Source organism: Rhineura floridana, chromosome 1, assembly GCF_030035675.1.
Source record: "Rhineura floridana isolate rRhiFlo1 chromosome 1, rRhiFlo1.hap2, whole genome shotgun sequence".
In the NCBI taxonomy this organism is placed as follows: domain Eukaryota; kingdom Metazoa; phylum Chordata; class Lepidosauria; order Squamata; family Rhineuridae; genus Rhineura; species Rhineura floridana.
In genome coordinates this window covers 152,612,610-152,629,477 of record NC_084480.1, presented here as the reverse complement: position 1 = coordinate 152,629,477, position 16,868 = coordinate 152,612,610, and the positions used below count along the sequence as shown (strand labels likewise).

General features: G+C 41.5%; 1 protein-coding gene across 2 annotated transcripts in view; it reads right to left on the bottom strand.

The window, feature by feature from the left end:
• SPAG17 (sperm associated antigen 17) overlaps positions 1 to 16,868 on the bottom strand; it is a 206,556-nt gene that overhangs the window by 19,729 nt on the left and 169,959 nt on the right. For both annotated transcript variants that reach the window (XM_061637825.1, XM_061637834.1), the window contains exons 38-41: positions 14,161 to 14,197; positions 4,329 to 4,431; positions 2,501 to 2,554; positions 1,968 to 2,070 (exon numbers count right to left, since the gene is read on the bottom strand). In XM_061637825.1, the coding sequence (XP_061493809.1) occupies positions 1,968 to 2,070; positions 2,501 to 2,554; positions 4,329 to 4,431; positions 14,161 to 14,197 (297 nt within the window). The remainder of the gene's footprint in view (positions 1 to 1,967; positions 2,071 to 2,500; positions 2,555 to 4,328; positions 4,432 to 14,160; positions 14,198 to 16,868) is intronic.

The window sequence follows — 16,868 nt, the reverse complement described above, 5'->3', positions numbered from 1 at the left end:
AGACCAAAATGCTTATTTACAAAGCCATTGTACTACCAACCTTACTGTATGCCTTGAAACATGGACCATTTATAAACACCACTCGCAACTTCTTGAAAGATTCCACCAATGCTGCCTCCAGAAAATTCTGCAAATTACTTGGGAGGACAGACAGACTAATGTTAGCATTTTGGAAGAAGCAAAGACTACCAGTGTTGAAACAATGATCCTTCAACATCAACTTCGCTAGACTGGCCATGTTGTTCGAATGCCTGATCACCGTCTTCCAAAGCAGCTACTTTACTCCCAACTTAAGGATGGAAAACAGAGTATCAGTGGACAGCAAAAGTGGTTTAAAGATGTTCTTAAAGCGAATCTTAAAAAAAGATAACATGAGCATCGAGAACTGGGAAGTCTTGGCCCATGAACATCCCAAATGGAGATTGGCTATTATCAAAGGTGCTATGGACTCCGAAAAAGCATGAATACAGGGCGAATGGGACAAACGAGCTAAGTGGAAGGCACGTCAAACAAATCCTCATCGCGACCATCTTCCATCTGGAAACCTATGTCCTCACTGTGGGAGGCTGTGTGGATCCAGAATTGGTCTCCACAGTCACTTATGGACCCACTGTTAAAGACCTTATCTTGGAAGACAATCTTACTCGGCCATAAATGATTGCCAATGAATGAGCTGAAGAATTGCAAACTTAATTTTTAATCACCATAAAATGTATTCTTACTTCAAATATGTAAGTAATGTACTCATATTATGCAAGGTGGATATGAAGGTTTTGTGTCAGAGGCATAGGAAGCTACAAAACCACCCAACTGAAATAGAGCTTAAATGAGCACTACTGCCTTAAAAATGATCCAACAGTATTTATAAGGAGTAGAGGATAAAAGCCTCCAACAGCAACGTGAAAGCCAAGGTTCTTGACCAAGGGACCAGAAATGACTCTCATGTATAGGCAATTATGTACATGTGGAAAGAATGAAATTATATTTTCCTTCCTTTGGAAAAAAAGTGCATAACAATTTCAGCATATAATGAGCACTTTATGGTTATAGCTTTCTGGAAGTATCTTACATCTTAATGGTAGGGAGTTACTGAAAGGACTTACATGTAGTGATGCCAGAGAATTCCGATGAAAACAAAATAGTGAGCAGAAATTGCGGCAGTTTGAATGTTTATTGGTAGTCAGGAATGGAAATTTGTCAAGTGAACATGACTGGTATTTGTTGACATTGTTGCTGCTTTTGAGTCCACAAACTATACGTAAGTACTTTTTTAACATTGTTTTGATATTTCCGTTACACTGAAATGAATATAAGTTATGTAAGTTACAGAAATAGTTATGTAACCTATGTAACTTACGTTAAATAGCTGATGGTGAGATGAATAACGTAGCATTTGGCAGAAACCGAACTGCAGCGGAAGAGAAACAGCACTGATCGCTGCCTTTTTACATGTATGGACGTTCCATGCTCACAGTCCTGAATGTTTAGTATTCTGGGTTAAGACATCCTAACATGGGGTTCACCAAGGCACCTGCTATGCTCTTGCCTGTACATCTCTTTGCATAGAGGCAAACAGCTCTACTTGTAGCATAGGGGCAGCAACCCTTACACCAGCAGTGGGCAATGTGGTGGAGTTGCATTGCTTACGTGGCCTCCCTCCGGCCAAGGTGCTGCTGCATACTGGGATGGAGAAGGGGAGGGATGAAGCAGTGGGAAGATTGGCATGGTGCAAATGTGCCAGCAGAGCCAACCCAGTGTTCTTGCCAGTGCATCTGCACCATGCCGACCTCACCCCTCCCCATCCTGGTACGCAGCAGTGACTCACACAGAGCGAGGTCAGGTAAGCAGTGCAGCCCCATTGTGCTATCCACTACTGCCTTAGACACAATTCCATAAGTTCCAACAAGAAGGGCAATGTTGTCAGCAGTTTGCATGGTGAAGATGAGATGCTTTCACAAACCAATTACCTCCTTTTGCAGAAATTCCATGCCAAATTCTGATTTGAAATATGGGGGGATGACTCTGTTCCTTATATTCATAAGACAGTTCTTTCCATCCTCAAGTTCCTGCCTAAAAAGTTTTGAATTGAAAGGAAGAGATGAAATCTACAATGATTTTAGATTATTTTCTGATCAAAATAATATTACTGTAGTAGAATCCCTGCTGTTGCTTTTGCTAAAACCTGACTCACAGGAGAGGAAACACCTCACCCTTCCTCTATGGTGAACTGAGGCAGATTCTATCTCCGAAGCAGGGCCTGTGCTGGGAGCATAGACAGAGATGGGGCAATTGCTACTTGTGGAATTATGGAACTTTGGTTTGAGAGACTGCTACGTTGGCATTGATACTGAAGGAAAGGCTTCATAAGCACAGTACTAGAATAAAGATCCTGATTCAAGATCTATAGACCTCAACAACATTCTGTCCCTTTGCTCCCTGCTCCCCTAAGCTTGTACTTAGTGACTTCTGAATCAGACCCTTAAGCTAATAACACGGTTACCTGGTCTGTTCCAGCTTCATCTGCCAGAGAGATGCCTCCACTGCCCCTTCGTGCCTGCATGAAGGAAAATGAAAAAGTTCACAAAATGTTGTCATTGAGAAAACATGATATTTTTGAAATATGACATTAATCTTATACAATGATAGTATTTCATTGTTACAATAATGAACTTATTATAATGAAACAAAATAAAATATAAACAATGTTACATTCACATTTTAAAAGCCCTACAATGGGCAACTGGTTTACAATAACGCCTGTGAATAACACTCACTGCCAGCCCCTTCAATAACACTTTTTACTTCAAATGACTTTTTAACCTAGGTTTCTCTGGATTTTTTGCAAACCCCCCCCCTTGACATAATCAAACCTTGTGATTTAGGGTTTAACTAGAGAAGATGATGGTATTTGTAGGTGGCATTTTATGCTAATCCTACTCTGAGTATATCCATTGAAGCTAAACATGACTAACTTAGGTTCATTATTTCAATGGGTCGACTCTGAGCAGGAATACCACCCTGCAATCTTTTCATTTTGGCAAAGGGGAAGGGGCAATCTGAATTGTGAACACAACAATGGGGAGTGGTCTTTTCCCAGAATGATTGTATGATGAAAACTCCTTCCCCCCAGTTGCTGTTGGAAGCACAGAACAATTTTCATTGGGAAAATAGCATTGGAAGAAAGGATTAAAACCCTCTCCCAGAGTGCCACAGTCTGATTCAGTTACCCCTGCAACTGCTATCTGCCAAAACAAAAGAGTCACTGACTATCCACAAATATTCATTACCAGCTCTTACCCTCTATTTTCACTTTTGTTTCATCCATCTAATTGGGCCCTTCTCTCAGCAGCGGCTCAGGCAAAGTCCATGTGTTGTTGAAAAAATGAGAACTTTGCATGTATGAAACCATCACCACAGATCAAATGTTTTTAATATAATCCACCAAATGATGTGTTGTTAAGGGCGCAATCCAACTCACCTTTCCACTGGGCTGGGGAGAGTTGGATACCGCACACCCCTGGCTGCACTGGCAGGCTCCTAGTGCCGGAAGCGGGTTGAAGCTCCAAAAATGGGGTGTTCCAGGGGTGTGGAGGAGATGGAGCTGTGTGTGTGGGGAACTTGCACAAGATCCTCCTTGCTTTCAGAGCCCTCCCCCTGCTCCCAATCTGCCTGGAATCTCCGCCAGCCAAAAGATCAGCGCAGTAAAAACACTTCCATGGTGGCCCATGGGGAGTGCTCACTCCCCGGGAGGCCTGTTCATGGGAGCCGACACTTCCAGGCTGGCTTGTGTACGTGGCTCCCAAAGGTGCCAGCGTTCAGACGGGCTGGCGCCTCCCAAGTGGATGCCGTGGGGCTTTCCGGTGGCTCCTCCTCCACCAGACCTCCACCATTTGGATTGCTCTGTAAGTATAGTGCATCTGCTAAACAAATTTTGTAGCATCCTCCTGCCCATACTAACAATTAAATAATGCTGTTAACTTATTCCTGCTTCTCCAAGTTTTTTGCCCATAATCAACCTACATGGCAGAAAAGCCTGAACTAAGTCTGACACCTTATGAAAATATTTCATTACAGAAATGTACTTTTCTTGGAGATGGGGCATCTTTTTTTTGCAAAAAGTAATAAACTAAGGTAACACTATGGAAGTTGTGGAAATAAAAGAGAAGCTGACAGAAATTGCAAACCTATGCAAAAACATGATTAACCCTTTATTCTACTTATGAGTGGTTAATTACTGCTCTCCTAAACTAACACACACCCCTAACCCTAGTAACAAGTCACTGTTATGACTTATAGCACTGAACATCCTATTGCACATCCTCTCTTACCGGAACTTCTGCCAATATGCTTCGGTTTTCTTTGAGAGTGTCTCCCCTGATGGATGCTGTAATTGTGAAGTTGCTGCCTGCTCATATATTTCAGCAATCTGAACTGCAAAACCATGAGAGAAAACCAATGCACCTCAATCTGTTTTCACACTCATTTGCAATTCTATCTGGTATTTTTTATTCTGCTGCAATTAGTTTATTTTGCATAAGTCTTCTGCTTCATTGCTGATGCAGAAATATAGGATTTTAAATGTACATCATAGCACACAATAAGCACACGTATCTGAGCCATCAGCAGATACTTGCAAATCAATTACCTTCCCTGCAAGTTCCCTGTTGAAGTGGCAGTCCAGTTAGTCTTTTGCAACAAAAACAATGAAGAACCTTGTGGACAAAGTTAATGAAGTACCTAATGACCAATCAAAAAGCTATCTATGGCTTCAATTCTAACAGTGCCTACTTAGAAGTAAGCCCAAATGAATTTAGCATGGCTTTCTATCAGTTCATATTTCAGTCTAAACTTTTCATTTTGTCTTGTCTCTCTCACTCACTCAGGCAGTCAGGGAGGGACATTTCCCATAATTCCTGACCATTGGCCATGCTGGATGGGGCTGATGGGAGTTGTAGTCCAGCAACATCTGTGGCCCAAAGGTTGGGAAACCCTGGTTTAGCACCTTACTGGTATTTTGTTCTTTGTATCCTTGATTATATGAATTACTCCTGCCATTTAACCACATATATGTCCTTTTTTAATTGCAATATTTTATTTCCTAAGTTTTATTCAGAAAATGTTCATGTCTGTCTGACTGCTGAAACATAACACTCAAGCTAATTTCTATGTGAAAATAACATCTACGGCACGCCTCTTCCCTAAATGTATTCCGTAAAGCCTTAAAGACCTGGCTCTTTCAACAGGCCTTTGGGATTTCCGGGGAGGGTTAACTTCTATGACTGAAATGCCTCTTACCCTGCACTAGTATTGTTGTTGCTGCTGTATTGTTTATATATTGTATTAATGTATTTTATCGCGTGTTTTAACTGTTTACATGCACGTCGCCTAGAGTGGCCATCGGCCAGATAGGCGACACATAAATTAAATTTTATTATTATTATTATTATTGGTTTTTAAAATCCACAGTAAGAAGATGATTAAGGCTGGAATCCTAACCCCACTTATCTGGGATTTCGCTGGGACTTATTTCTGTGTAAACACAGTTAGGCTTGCAACCTTAGTGCCTTCAGGTTGATTCTAGCAACAAACAACTTACACAAACTCAACAAACTTTGCCACCCTGGGCTCCTGCCGAGAGGAAGGGTGGGATATAACTCAAGTAATAAATAAATAAATAACACTTAGAAAAAAGCAATGAGGCACCTGTTGGGGCAAAAATAAATATATACCAGTGACTATGTAAATCATATATATTGCAAAGCAATTTGTGTATCTATTTACATATAATGTGTGAATGTAAAAAGAAATTTATTGCAGAGAGTTAAGACAAAAAAAATTTATAAGCAAGAGTCTGACTTAATGGCCATTGAACTGGCAGACAGAAGGAGATAGTTCTTTTTCAATGGATTCCTCCAACATCCCAAATGAGAGATTAGTAATGTGCCTTTTATCAGTTATGGCTGATTCTTTTATTAATCTTTTATTATTAAGATGAAGGAGGTGTGAAGATTGGAGGGAGAAATATTAATAATTTAAGATATGCAGACAATACCATACTACTAGCAGAAACCAGTCATGATTTCAAATGAATGCTGATGAAAGTTAAAGAGGAAAGCACACAAGCAGGATTACAGCTGAACATCAAGAAGACTAAAGTAATGACAACAGAAGATTTATGTGACTTTAAAGTTGACAATGAGGACATTGAACTTTTCAAGGATTATCAATAGCTTGGCACAGTCATTAACATCACAGTCATTCTGCTTCCTGACTCCTAACTGAGCAGAGCAGAGGGAGCTGTCTCAGCTGGTCCACAGGAGAGGAGATATAAGCAAGCCAGCCTTCAGAGACCGAGCGAACAGGGAAAGCAAACAGGAGTTTGGCAGAGCTGCAGCTAGGAAAAGAAAAAGGCCAAGAGAGTTGTGAAGCCATGTGCTGTAAGCCATGTGCTCTGAAGGACTCCATGGCAGCTTGATTGCCTGATAGCTATTGGCTTAAGGGAGTGGCCTGAGAACTGCTGAGGGCAATAAGCAGCAGCTGTGTGTGCTGGGACTTTCATTCTGTTTCCTGACTCCTAACTGACTCTCAGCTGGTCCACAGGAGAGGAGATATAAGTAAGCCAGCCTTCAGAGACCGAGCGAACGGGGAGAGCAAACAGGAATTTGACAGAGCTGTAGCTAGGAAAAGAAAAAGGCCAAGAGAGTTGTGAAGCCGTGTGCTCTGAAGCCGTGTGCTGTAAGCTGTGTGCTCTGAAGGACTCCACGGCAGCTTGATTGGAAGGGGTGTGGCCTGATTGCTATTGGCTGAAGGGCGTGGCCTGAGAACTGCTGAGGGCAACAAGCAGCAGCTGTGTGTGCTGGGACTTTCATTCTGTTTCCTGACTCCTAACAGAGCAGAACAGAGGGAGCTGTCTCAGCTGGTCCACAGTAGAGGAGATATAAGCAAGTCAGCTTTCAGAGAGAGAGTGAACAGAGGGAGCGAACACTGAAGAAAGTGATCACACACCAAAACAAGATGTGCTGATAATCATGGGGGACTGGGATGCAAAAGTAGGGAAAAGAGAAGAACTAGGAATTGTGGGGAAATGGGGCTTAGGAGATAAACTTATTGAATTCTGTGAAGCCAATAATTTGTTACTTGTTTCTTGCAAACACATTTTTTGAGCAACTGAAAAGACGACTGTACACATGGACATCATCAAATGGTCAATATAGGAATCAAATTGATTATATAATTGGAAACAGAAGATGCAGAAGTTTCATACTTTCAGCGAAAACAAGACCAGGAGCAGACTGCAGTACAGATCATGAACTGGTAATATAGAAAATCAGAGTAAAGCTAAAGAAGAACAACAAAGCAATCATAATGCCAAAATACAATTTAAATAACATCCCAGAAGAATATAAAGATCAAATACGGAACAGATTTGAGGCTTTAAACGTAATTGACAGAGAACCAAAAGAACTATGGAGTGAAGTCAGAGACATTATCAGGGAAGAATGAAAAAAGATAATACCACTCATTAAAAAGAGAGAAAGACCTCAATGGATTACTAAAGAAACTCTTAAAATGGTTAAAGAGAGAAGGAAAGCAAAAGCAAAAGGAGAAAGAAACACGGTCTAAACCCTAAATGCAACAATACAGCAACTAATACGTAGGGACAAAGAGAACAATTACAATAGTTATTATATAGAAATAGGAGAGGACAACAAAAGGATAGAACAAAAGCCTTATTCCAAAGGATTAGAGAAATTAAAGAGAAATTTAAACCAAGAGTGGAATGTTGAACAATCAGTAGGGAACACACTGACTGACTGAGATGAAATAAAAGGAAGACGGAAACAATACACTGAAGAACTCTATAGAAGAGATGCAAGGATGACAGATTCATTCATGGAGGAACCGTATGATGAAGAACCAGGAATTTTAGAATGTGAGGTGAAAGCTGCTGTTAAAATACTTGGAAGAAACAAATCACCAGGAATAGATGCCATACCAATAGAGTTGCTACAAGCTACTGCAACTGAATCTGTCCAAATTTTGACAAAAAGTTGTCAAGAAATATGGAAAACTAAACAATGGCCCACAGACTGGAAGTGTTCCATATACATCCCAATTCCAAAGAAAGGGGATCCCAGGGAATGCAGTAATTATCGAACTATTGCCTTAATATCCCATGCAAGTAAAGTAATGCTCAAGATTCTACAGCACAGGCTTTTATCATATATGGAGTGAGAAATGCCAGATGTCCAAGCTCGATTTAGAAAGGGAAGAGGCACCAGAGATCATATTGCAAACATATGTTGGATATGGAATGGATCAAGGAATTTCTGAAGAAAATCACCCTGTGCTTTATAGATTACAGCAAAGCCTTTGATTGTGTAGATCATGAAAAACTATGGAATGGTTGAAAAGAAAGAGGAGTACTACAGCATCTGATTGTCCTTATGTACAACCTATATTCTGGACAAGAGGTGACTGTAAAGACAGAATATGGAGAAACCGATTGGTTCCCAACTGGAAAGGGTGTGAGACAGGGGTGTATTTTATCACCCTATTTGTTTAGTATATACGCAGAACATTTCATATGGAAAGCGGGATTGGACCAAGATGAAGGAAGTGTGAAAATTAAGATATGCAGACAATACCATACTACTAGCACAAACCAGTAATGATTTGCAACGAATGCTGATGAAACTTAAAAGAGGAAAGTACAAAAGGATTACAGCTGAACATCAAGAAGACTAAAGTAATGACAACAGAAGATTTATGTAACTTTAAAGTTGACAATGAGGACATTGAGCTTGTCAAGGATTATACCTTGGCACAGTCATTAACCAAAATGGAGACAATACTCAAGAAATTAGAAGAAGGCTAGGACTGGGGAGGACAGCTATGAGAGAACTAGAAAAGGTCCTCAAATACAAAGATGTATCACTGAACACTAAAGTTAGGATCATTCAGACCATGGTATTCCCAATCTCGATGTATGAATGTGAAAGCCGGACAGTGGAAAAAGCAGGTAAGAGAAAAATCAACTCATTTGAAATGTGGTGTTGGAGGAGAGCTTTGCACATACCATGGGCCGTGAAAAAGACAAATAATTGAGTGTTAGAACAAATTAAACCAGAACTATCATTAGAAGCTAAAATGATGAAACTGAGGTTATCATACTTTGGACACATAATGGGAAGATAGGATTCACTAGAAAAGATAATAATGCTGGGAAACACAGAAGGGAGTAGAAAAAGAGGAAGGCCAAACAAGAGATGGATTGATTCCATAAAGGAAGCCACAGACCTGAACTTACAAGATCTGGTTTATAACAGATGCTATTGGAGGTCACTAATTCACAGGGTCACCATACGTTGAAATCGACTTGAAGACACATAACAACAACAAAGAAACTGTATGGGCAGAGCAATCCTACATCGAGGAAGACAGCATAACTTAAACCTGCTGAAGTTATGCCGGTTTAAAGGACACCAGATTCTAATTCCATTCAAAAGCCCTTGGGAGGGAATGGCGGCTCAGCGGGCGGAGCTCAGTGGAAAGATAATAAAACCAGCAAAAAAGAGCTATTGTGTGTTTTTACTTAGACCACCCTTCTTCCTGGCTTAACATACAGCAGAACTGGAGTTCACACGGCCAAGCTAAATGGATGTAGGATACAGTGTAAGTCTTCTTCTGCGAGGTCCCACTCCGCGACACCTCCAGAATGCCCCATTTTTGGGACTTAACGCTAAATTACACCATTCTGGGCTTAACCCCGGGTTGACTTACACCAGCTCAGCCAGAGATGTGCTGTATTCTAACCCTCCTCAGCTCGGCAGATATAGCCTATAGGATTATGCCCTAAATGTATTAGTATTGAGTGATTTTTATACAGATGAAAGACCCAGAACTGTCTACTTCTGGACTGCTTCCTTTCCAGGAAGAATGGTATATGGCCTTCAGGGTCATGGACAGACCATTTCATGTAACTGAATGAGTCACAATATTTGTATCCCAAACTATAAAGATCTGTAAACACATTTCTACAGAACTCTTAATGGGTGCTGATTTTCATTTTATCCTAACCATATTTACGTTTTAATACTGAAAAATGGTCAGTTAAGGTCTGTGAACGATTTATAAACTTGAACTGAACAATTCTGACAGTATATTATTATCATTTATAAAGCACTTCAAACACTTATAGAATTTTGTAGCCAGGTAGCGTGAGCCCTTGCATACACTCACACATCCACTGTGGTTCGTACCAAAGCTCACTGGGTTATTTTATGTATGCCTTCTTCAAACCTGCTGACTTAAGAGGAGAGAGGAAGCAGAGTGGATGGGAGAGAGAGAGACATCTTCTTTTCCCACTCCTGTACCTTTAACAGCATCCTGACATACAGAAATTAAACATGTGAAGTTATTCACGACATGGGAGTATCAGTGGTAGAAAAAACTTCCAGCCTAAGCTTTTGCATGTATAATTAGAAGTAAGTCTTACTTTTTTTAAAATTGCAAACTGATGTGGTAGTATGCAGAACTGAACTTGGAAAAATGAGTAACAAAAAGAAACTGAAATTGACAGATTCATCAATCCTTACTTCTGAGTATAATCCTAAACCATGTATAGCAGTGGTTCCCAACCTTTATGAGCACAGGACCCCCTTCATAAGCTGAATTTTTTTTGTGACCCCCTCCCCCCAGGGAGGCAGGCTGGCTGCCAGGAAAGAAGGGGGAAAGCAGCCTTTCTTTGCAGGCTTGCTTCTTTTTGCTTCACAGAAAGCCCTCTCCTCTCATTCTAAGTAAGGGCGTTGCCAGTAGCGGCAGTGCGAGGAGACAGGAATCAGTGATAGCAATCCCTTCTTCTTCCTGGTAGCTCCACCCTCAGCCTCCTTTGGCATCTGCCATGTATTTTATAGGCAGATGCCTGCCCTTAGTGCGCCTGAAAGATGCTCTGGTGCTTCAGCAAAAGGCCTCCCCTCTCGTTTGGAGCAAGGGGGAGGTGTCATCTGCAGCGCCAGTGGAAAGCAGACTGTGTAGAAGGAGTGAAGACTTTTTAAAAAAATTAATAAATAATTCATTTCTTTACTGTTCATGGCCCCCTCTGGATTACTTCGCGGCCCCCCTGGGGGTCCCGGCCCCCAGGTTGGGAACCACTGATGTATAGGATTGCACTGTAAATCTGTGCCAAATTGTGTGCAGGGTGGTGTGTGAGAGAGAGAGAGTGAAAGATGAGGAAGAAGAACTGTGAGTTGAGAGATCTGTGGCATGGAGAAAGAACAAATATGTTCACTCTTTTCTCTCTGCATCCATCCATCTTCATCATCACCACAATCGGTTTATTTCTATACTGCCTTTTGACCAAGACCTCCAAAGTGGCAAACAAATTAATACAAAAGAAAACACAATAAATACAAATTCAAAAACTCAATAAATAAATCAATAAAAATATAAACTAACAAAAACCCAGGCACAAATCACACTTTATACATTCATGAGTTGCATTTGTGCTCTCACCGCAAACACAGTGCTATCCACAAACAACTGCCCACAGAATAAGCCTCTCCCTGGAAGCAGCCACAGCTGTGGCAAAGTTCTTACAGTTGTAAGGGTTTCTTGGTTTAACCTTCTGGCTCCTCAATTTATTTATTTATTTATTTATTAAATTTCTATACCGCCCGACTAGCATAGCTCTCTGGGCGGTGTACAACAAAAAATATAAAATCCAATAAAAATCCAATAGTTCAGTATAAAACATATAAATGGGATCCATAAATCTAAAATCAATTTAAACACATTTAGAGACTAAAAGACTAAAATGCCTGAGAATAGAGGAAGGTTTTAACTTGGCGCCGAAAAGATAATAACGTCGGCACCAAGCGCACCTCATCGGGAAGACTATTCCACAGTTCAGGGGCCACCACTGAGGCTACAGTTCTCCATGTGCAGTAAAGAAGGGCTGGAGAGGCTAAAGTTGGTATTCACCTTCCAGCTAGCAATAGTCATATAACTGCTACCTGCCACCTCTAAACCCACCGCAGCCTCCAAATAAATAGGCTTCTCCCTCTTACTGTTGCTCTCCAGGATGGGGCTGGCTGGCTCAACCTTCTGGCGTCTCAACAGGCTGCAGTTCCACAGGAGCAAGAGCAGGTGCAGTAAAGAAGGGCTGGGGATGCAACAGTTAATATTCACCTCCCAGACAGCAATAGTCCTATTACTGCTACCTGCCACCCAATAGTACATGCACTCTCCTTTGGTTCAGCGCTACTGTCTGTACAGCCCTAAAGTTAAGATCAGAAAGTGATGTTGGTACAACCAACAAATGTCCATGAAAGCTTCTACCATAATACAACATTCCACTTCATCAAATAAATTGAATATTTTCCTGAGTTCTACACACACATTTGGGAGGAGGAATCATAAACAGTAGCATCAAAGAAAAATGAAATGCAGAATAACTGGAACAAAAACAATATTCATAGTCACCCAAAAAGGATGACAAAGAAGGGCTGTACATGTCTACTCAGAAGCAAGTCCAGCTGAGTTCAATAGGATTTACTCCCATGTAAATGTGTATAGGAGTGCAGCCTAATTTTCTTGATTATGAAGCGCAGAACCACCTCTTAATGAGTATTATAAATGAGAGACTTTTTAAAAGGTGGTGCCTCTCCATATACATTCTATAAGGAGGAGGCAGCCAAACCCCTAATTGGGAGAGAGAAAAGTTGGTGATGAGGGATGGTGGAAGAGTAGCTTATATCTGGCCTCTCTTTTTCCCTGCCAAGTCTCCCCAACAGCAGCTCCTTCTCACAGAAGAATGGGGAGCAAATTAAAGGGGCCGTTTGAGCTTTCCCCCCTTTATTTTTCCTGCTACAGCCAGCCAACAAATGGGAACTGCTGGGGGAGGGGGGACAAAAATGTGTGGGAGAAACACCGGGAATGATAAACACACACTCCCCACAACTCCTTTCATTTCCCTTTGTTGTCCTCTGCTCTGTTATGAAGAAAATATTAATAGACACATACACTGAAATTATTTTTCTAATGCTTGGTTCCAATCCATGCAACCCCGCTCCCTACTCTCTCTCATTAACACACACTCTCTCTCTCAATCAGGCAAGGCCATGAAAATATAGATATAAAGGGAAGCATCAGCCAGCCGGCCAGCCAAATTCTCTATCTAAACATGTTTCTAAACAGACAAAAAACGAAGACTAGAAAACACTGCAGTTGGATTGGCTGGGGTGTTGATTAGTACCACTTTATCTCTGTGTCCCACAAGCTTTGGAATATCAACAAGGGGGGGATGGGTTAATAGAGGGACACTGGCTCTTAATGCCCTATCAAGGCAAGGAACTGCTTAGTGCAAAATGTCTCATCCCTGAGATGTGGGTGGGGATGGGGGCTAGCAACACACAGTGATTGCTCACAGGACATATATGTATGTGCAGGCTTGCACTTGATTAGCCATCAGAGAAAGAAACTAAAAATGGACTCCAGAGAAGCTGAGTGAGTGATTTGATTGATTCTAGTGTGTATGTGTATGTGTGTATACATGCATGCACAAAGAGAGAATGTGAGTTCTGAATGCGGTGCAGGCAGGCAGGCAGGCTAAAGAGAAATCCATTTAGTCTGAGCGAGTGAAAAATTAATGAATGTGTGTGAGGAATAGGAGGGAGACTGGGTTCTTCTGACATTGGGAATTCTTGCCTTTGCCCCAATTGCTCAAGCTAACCAACCCCGCCCCCCTCCATGTTTAGTGGAAGCAGCCAGAGAAGAAGGGATATTCATTTGATGGTAGCAGTGAGGAGCCAAAAAGGAGGGGCTGGGTTTGCTGGTTTACATACGTCTCATCCCTCTCAAGGTGCAGGCTACAGCCTCTGCTGTCACAAACTTCCTTGCAAATGTCAGACAGATACTGCTTAAGCACCTGTAACAAGACTTCCTTGTTGATTCCAAGATTACTGAATGATTACTTTTTAATAATTGTTTATTATGCCAAGCCTCCTTATTTTTAAAATTTTTGCTTTACAAAGTATCCTACAAAAAGAAAGAGGTTAAAATAAAGGAAAAAAGCTAGCAAGATAGTTAAGTCAAAGGCAAACATTGCACAAAAGAATCACCAATATCTTTTAAAGAACAAGGCAAGTTTTTCCCTCTTACCTCTACTGCAGAGACCATCTTCAACTATAGGAAAAGACTGCAAGGAAGACAAAAAACGTGAGTCATGTGAGTGAGCGTACACATGCATGCACAAAGAGAGAATGTGAGTACTGGCTGGGGTGCATGGTACTTAAGCCATCCACAATATTTTGCTAACAGCTAGTCTGAGGCTTACTGCCATCAAAGATCCACGACATTACAGATACAGTGGTACATGTCATTCCTGCAGTCAATATGTCTGCATGGTAGATGATGACAATTCTGGGACATGAGGACAGAAATATGAGGAAGATTCCCACTGCAGCACACTATTGCTTCACACAGTACAAAAACAAACAGCAAAACCCATTATACACACACACATATATCGTTACCACTTTTACACTTTATTTTTTCTTTTTGTAAGAGTACAACAGCACATTCATGAAACATAAAAGCATCAACCTCCCCCCTCCCTGAAAAGCTATTAAAAAACAAACCCCTTGGCGAAAACCCTTTTAAAAAAAATTCACATAATTGTAATTCTTGTAACAGGAGTTCAACAGTGCTCCTGTACAACATAAACATATCAACTAAACAGACTCCTTTAAAAATAACACTATCGGTTAATTTTTCTATAAAAACAATATAGAGTTTTGGGGGCCAATAAATGGTTTTGTTGTATTTATTTATCTATTACTATTACTACTACCGTTATTTTATTAATTTGACATTAGTCACCTACCGTAAAAAGGTCTCTAAGCAACTTACAAAAAATTAAGAGGAATAAGCATGACATCTAAAGCAATATATTATAATAGCTATCAACAGACAGAGAAAATTTTAGCAACAGAAAAAATCATCAATAAACAGTAACATTTATTACAATCCACCAAATGCCTGGGAGAACAGATAAAATTTTATCTGGCACCAAAAGAAGATAATGTTCTCCCCGCAAAGAAAAGACTACTGTCTAATTTTGTTATGCCACACCGCCATGGCAGCCATTTTGTGACTGGTTCCCCCAGCACTCTCTCAAAATTTGAAATGTGCCCTCTGGTCCAAAGGTGACCCATGCATTAAACCATTTTTAACTATGGCTTATGAACAAACCATGCTTAAGCCAAGAACATTCTGTAAACAATCAAAGTAACTATGGTTTATTTCATCATACACTGCCCTCCTCCTATCCCACCCACTTCCCTTCCTTAGCCTCCATCTGTACTGCTGGGAGGGGGGAGATTAAAAACTGATTTTATTAATGCACATTGTTACTTGTAATTGCTGTCAGCAGTGGAACCTCATTTTCACTTCCCCCTTACTCAACACCCACTCTTTTTTCCTGTATTTTATTTCTGTGCCTTGCTATCAAAAAAGATGGTTTAAAGAAAGTCCCTTTAAGGGTGGGGTGGAGTTGGGCAAGGAAAAGAATCCCGTTACCAGGCATTCAAGTGAAAACGCACAGTTTGCTGGTCCAGTTATGAAATGAAATGGATTGCCTTCAAGTCGATCCCGACTTATGGCTACCCAATGAATAGGATTTTCATGGTAAGTGGTATTCAGAGGGGATTTACCATTGCCTCCCTCTGAGGCTAGTCCTCCCCAGCTGGCTAGTATCAGTGTGCTGATGACACGCAGCTCTATTTCTCCTTTTCATCCTCATCAGGTGAGGCTGTCAATGTGCTGAACCGGTGCCTGGCTGCGACAATGGACTGGATGAGGGCTAATAAACTGAGGCTCAATCCAGACAAGACTGAGATGCTGCTAGTGGGTGGTTCTTCTGACTGGATGGTGGATGTCCAACCTGTCCTGGATGGGGTCACACTGCCCCTGAAGGAGCAGGTTTGTAGCTTGGGGGTTCTCCTAGAATCATCTCTGCCACTTGAGGCTCAGGTAGCCTCGGTGGCACCGAGTGCCTTCTACCAACTTAGGTTGGTGGCCCAGCTACACCCCTATCTGGACAGGGATAACCTGGCTTCAGTTGTCCATGCTCTGGTAACCTCCAAGCTAGATTACTGCAATGCGCTCTACGTGGGGCTGCCTTTGAAGATAGTTTGGAAGCTGCAGCTTGTGCAAAATGCAGCGGCCAGATTGGTAACAGGGACCAGATGGTTCGAACATATAAAACCGATTCTGGCCCGCTTGCATTGGCTGCCTGTATGTTTCCAAGCTTGATTCAAGGCACAGGCTTTAACCTATAAAGCCGTACATGGCTTGGGACCACAATACCTGATGGACCGCCTCTTCCGACATGAACCCACCCATAAACTACCCTCAACATCTAAGGCCCTCCTCTGGGTGCCTACTCTGAGGGAAACTGGAAGGCTGACAACAAGGGAGAGGGTATTCTCAGTGGTGGCCCCCATATTATGGAATGATCTTTCTGATGAGGTGCACCTGCCGCCAACACTGTTATCTTTTCGGTGCCAGATCAAGACTTTCCTCTTCTCCCAGGTATTTTAGCATGTGTTTTTAAATTGTTTTTTGTGTTTTAAAATTTGTATATTTGTTATTATTGTTTTTAATTGCTGTAAACTGCCCGGAGAGCTTCTGCTATGGGGCGGTATATAAATAAAATAAAATAAAAAAATAGCCTCCCTCTGAGGCTAGTCCTCCCCAACTGGCTAGGGCCTGCTCAGCTTGCCACAGCTGCACAAGCCAGCCCCTTCCTTGTCTGCAACTGCCAGCTGGGGGGCAACTGGGTTCTTTGGGACTATGCAGCTAAATGG